This window comes from Conger conger, chromosome 2, assembly GCF_963514075.1.
Source record: "Conger conger chromosome 2, fConCon1.1, whole genome shotgun sequence".
NCBI classification, from domain to species: Eukaryota; Metazoa; Chordata; class Actinopteri; order Anguilliformes; family Congridae; genus Conger; species Conger conger.
This window is the reverse complement of record NC_083761.1, coordinates 53,682,283-53,686,984: the sequence shown is the minus strand read 5'-3', so window position 1 is coordinate 53,686,984 and position 4,702 is coordinate 53,682,283. Positions and strand designations below refer to the sequence as shown.

General features: G+C 40.4%; 1 protein-coding gene across 1 annotated transcript; it reads left to right on the top strand.

Annotated features, from left to right (window-relative positions):
* LOC133122276 (histone H1.0-B) lies at positions 1–1,467 on the top strand. The gene has a single exon (XM_061232175.1). The coding sequence runs from the start codon at positions 272–274 to the stop codon at positions 857–859; it is 588 nt and encodes a 195-aa protein (XP_061088159.1). The 5' UTR covers positions 1–271; the 3' UTR covers positions 860–1,467.
* Positions 1,468–4,702: the final 3,235 nt, after the last annotated feature.

Sequence of the window (4,702 nt, the reverse complement as noted above, 5' to 3'; positions counted from 1 at the left end):
AGGGGGGCATCGGCTGCGTCCCACTTCAAGCTTGTATTGAGGTAACAAAGTTTAGAACGGCGGAGAGTGTCAGAACATCAGAAGAAAAGCTACAAAGAGCTTCGGTGACACAACATTTGCACCGCTGTCCCAAATAAGAACATTTTAACATACATAAATCTGGGACGATTTGAGACGAAGACGGACCAGGAATTATTTGGGACTTTTCTTTAGAGCTTATAAAGCATATTTTCAAAGGGCGGACGGAACTTCCATCATCACAAACTTAATAATGGCAGACACAGCGACTACACCAGCCCAGAAGGCGAAAAGGGCGAAGACCCTTAAGAAGCCCCCCTCGCATCCCACATATACGGACATGATCATTGCGGCTGTCCGCTCGGACCGCAGTCGCAGAGGTGTGTCCAGACAGTGTATCCAGAAATACGTTAAAAGCAATTATAAGGTGGGACAAAGTGCCGATCTACAAACCAAGCTAGCCATCAAGAGGCTTTTGAATTCCGGAACCCTGAGCCAAACCAAAGGTTCTGGGATTTCGGGGTCTTTCAGAGAGACCAAGCTCCAAGATTCAAAAAAGCCGTCGAAGCCTAAAAGTCCAGACAAGGGCAAGAAGAAAATCACTAAAGCCGCCAAGACCAAGAAGGTGACAAAAGTAAAGAAGCCTGTCAAGAAGACACCAGTCAAACCTCCGAAACCTAAGGCGGCGGTTAAATCACCGAAGAAGACAGCGAAGAAGAAAGTAGCAGCCAAGCCTAAGAAAGCAGTGAAGAAAGCCAAGCCCACCAAACAGAAGACGACCAAACCCAAAAAGGCTACAAAAGCCAAACCCAAGGTGGCAAAGAAATCAGCAAAGAAGTAAAGGAAAACACACTTCAGAGACTTAACTAACCACAAGAGCGAAGCAACTCACTGTAAATAGACTTTTGCTATAAAAAAAAAGTTTTCCTATACAGTATGTCTGTTATGTTATTTTTGTATCATTCGTGCATACCCTACTTTATCCGACCTTTTTCTAAGTAATATCCACTCTGTTGCACTATAGTTATGCTGATCATGTTAAGAATACGAGCACGTTTTCCCCTGTGGCTGTATGTTATTGGGCTCCTATTTGAACTTCAGACAATACCTTGAAAGACCCAATAAGAATACTTTATGACAAATCTGGAATTCCAATTAATCGATTGAGTGTGTCAATAGCTTCTTCCGTGTAAATTCCTGTTGAAAGTACAGTGGTTTCAATGGTTTGTAGTTTTATAAATGTTTAGAACTGTATAAGCAGTTATGTCAGCTATGTCTGAAAGAGTAACGCACATAGCCTGCTGTTCCATTCAGATTGAATGAATGTTGTACATTTAGATCACAGTACAGTTCTTTCCCATTTCAAATTGAATCCAGTTTTTATAAAACATACAATGAATTAATTATTTGAAGGTTTATATTGAAATAAAACGTTTTCTCATCTTAAAATCGTTTCTCGTCCTTTCTTTATGGTTTACTGGACAGACCCTTGAATAGCCTATATAAGATTTTTTCTCAGAAAGATATCTGCTCCGGAGCTATATCAATTAAAGCACTTGCTGCATAAGACGTTTCCCATACAATGAACAGTTGAATCCAGAATTATTCTGATATATAGTTCCGCCCCCTGCTGGCAATACGGATAACTACATGTGACGACTAGGATTAACCTGCCTATTATGTTTGGGGTCACTAACACCATTTAGTGTTTGACATCTCTTAAAAATCAGTTAACCTCGTTTCCTATTGATACTGAATGATTTTTCTAAATTGGTGGGATTAAATGGTAAACATGCAATACACATACTGCTATGATAAGTCCTGTAACAACTTTGCATACAAGTGTGTAGTGAGTAAAAGATATATACAACCAGTTGTATTTTTATCTCAGATTTCTTTGCGGATGATTCTGGTGTCACTCTCCCATACAGGTGACAAACTTTCACTTACTGTACCGTAGTACAGATTTGTCATATTTATGGATAAAAGGCTAGTAATTTTGGAAACAAGAAGGAGACAACAAAAGTTCAAAATACTGCGTGTTTATTTAAACTGTTGGGCTCAATTAGACCCCAGGAATGAAAGCGGTCATAAAATGTCATCATAATAGGAGGGTTAAAAAGGTCCCGAGCGTATAGATTTGTTTCACACAGACTGTGATCACATTAATAAAAAACAATATAAAGTCATGTAGAAAACTCTCATCGGACACATGTTTGCTGCGCTACGTTGGAAATTACTCACGTAATTCAAATGTCAAGCCCACAGGAAACAGTTTATTTCCAAAGTATCTGGCCAAGTTATAGCACGTTTTACGCTCATTTAATTACAGTGGAAAATACCATTATGTACTTCTTACATTTCTGATTTGGATCATTACCAAATGTGAGCAGTAAAACTCATGACAGCTCCTAAATAGTCATTAATATGTATGTATATGTTGTATTTAACTCTAGAAACCAAATGTGTGCTACTTTTTTGACAACACTTTATCTTTGATAAAAGTTTACTCTTCTTTATTTGATAACATTTTCTGTGGGCACTGGGAAGTTTCACTTAAAATCGTCGTGCGCAATACATGAGAGATTGCATGAGTCAACGAAACAGCAGGTGAATAGAAACCGGAAGGCTCAGCTTGAATTTTATTTCCAAAAATACTCTCTATGAACACCAATTTTAAATGAACTTTAAATTACTAAATGTCTGTATTGTTTAAAATAAAAAAAGCTTGCAAAAATAACGTATTTCTCAGCCTATTTAAGAAACACAGACCCCTTACCAACTGAACACACCCATACCCTGCCATACAGCCACGAATTGTACGTCACCCTATGGAATCGCCTTAACCAAATGAGCCAGTGCATGCTCTCACCTTGCAAACAGACTCACTTAGGCTCAATTGTATTTTGTTGCTTGGATCCAATCTTTTTGCATTGAATGATCAAATTAATGTTTGAACAGTAAGTGGCCGGATAACTGGCATGAATGTAAACAGATCTCTACCGTAAAAGAACATACATGCGCACATTATCAACAAAAAACGTAATGTTCGTGTGGCAGTCCATCATGGAAGCAACGTAAATAGCAGTGACTCGTCTTCAACAGCTGGTGAGGGCGAGAAGGCAGAGGAAGGCCAAAGGAGTGATTACGATAGTGATCTGCACCTACACAGTTAAGTGAACCACATGAAGCACACAATCTACTGTAATATACCGAAGTGGCCAAAATCTGATATGGAAATATTTGTCAATTTGTCCAAATACTTATGGTCCCCTAAAATGGGGAAACTACATTCAGCCTAAATTTAAACATAGAACCTTTTTCATATTTGGCCTTTTTGTCTTTGAATATATAAAGTGCTCCTCCCTTAAGTTGTTACTGGGTGACCTTGCCAGTTTTCCTTCCCCCCTGCCTCAAGGGGATGGACACAAGGCCATAGAACCTTACAGCTCCAAATCACTACCTCTGACTATATCCCCTAAACGGTGCAAGAAAGTGATAAGACAGCAGAAACCTCTGAATTGTATAGCTGAATTGTATTATGAACACACCCGATTGCTCAATTATATTGCCTATATAGCTATGCCCTGTCTCCACTTGCTCTTGATACACTATATCTGATACTCTATTATAGCTCCTCTCATTCTTTCCTTCTGAACGGTTTGCTTTTATTTGCCTTTAATTTTCCTCTTCTCTCTTTCTCTCCGTTCATTTACTTGCTGCGTGGGTGCCATCTTTTCAAAGATTGTTGAACATATACTCACTGAGCACTTTATTAGGAACACCTGTACACTTATTTATTCATGTGATTATCTAATCAGCCAGTTGTGTGGCAGCAGTGCGATGCATAAAATCATGCAGATATGGGTCAGTAGCTTCAGTTAATTTTCACATCAACTATCAGAATAAGGATTTTCACACAAAACAGTCTCTAGAGTTTATTCCAGTGAGCGCCAGTTCTGCATATGAAAACGCCTCGTTGATGAGAGAAATCAGAAGAATCAAGAATCAAGAATGCGGAACACATCAAACCTTGAGGTGGATGGGCTATAACAGCAGAAGACTACGTCGGGTTCCACTTCTGTCAGCCAAAAAAGCTGAGGCTGCAGTGGGCACAGGCCCACCAAAACTGCATAGTTGAAGACTAGAAAAAACGTGCCTGGTCTGATGAATCTCGATTTCTGCTGAGGCATACAGATGTTAGGGTCAGAATTCGGCACCAACAGCATGAATCCATGGACCTAACTTGCCTTGTGTCAACAGTCCAGGCTGGTGGCGGTGGTGTCATGGTAAATGGTAAATGGTTGGAATTTATATAGCGCCTTTATCCAAAGCGCTGTACAATTGATGCTTCTCATTCACCCATTCATACACACACTCACACACCAACAGCGATTGGCTGCCATGCAAGGCGCCGACCAGCTTGTCAGGAGCATTTGGGGGTTAGGTGTCTTGCTCAGGGACACTTCGACACAGCCCGGGCGGGGGATCGAACCGGCAACCCTCCGACTGCCAGACGACTGCTCTTACTGCCTGAGCCATGTGGCAAATGTTTTCTTGGCACACTTTGGGCCTGTAAATACCAATCAATCATCGCTTGAATGCCACAGCCTATTTGAGTATTGTTTCTGACCATGTGCATCCCTTCATGTCCACAATGTACCCATCACCCATGACTACTTTC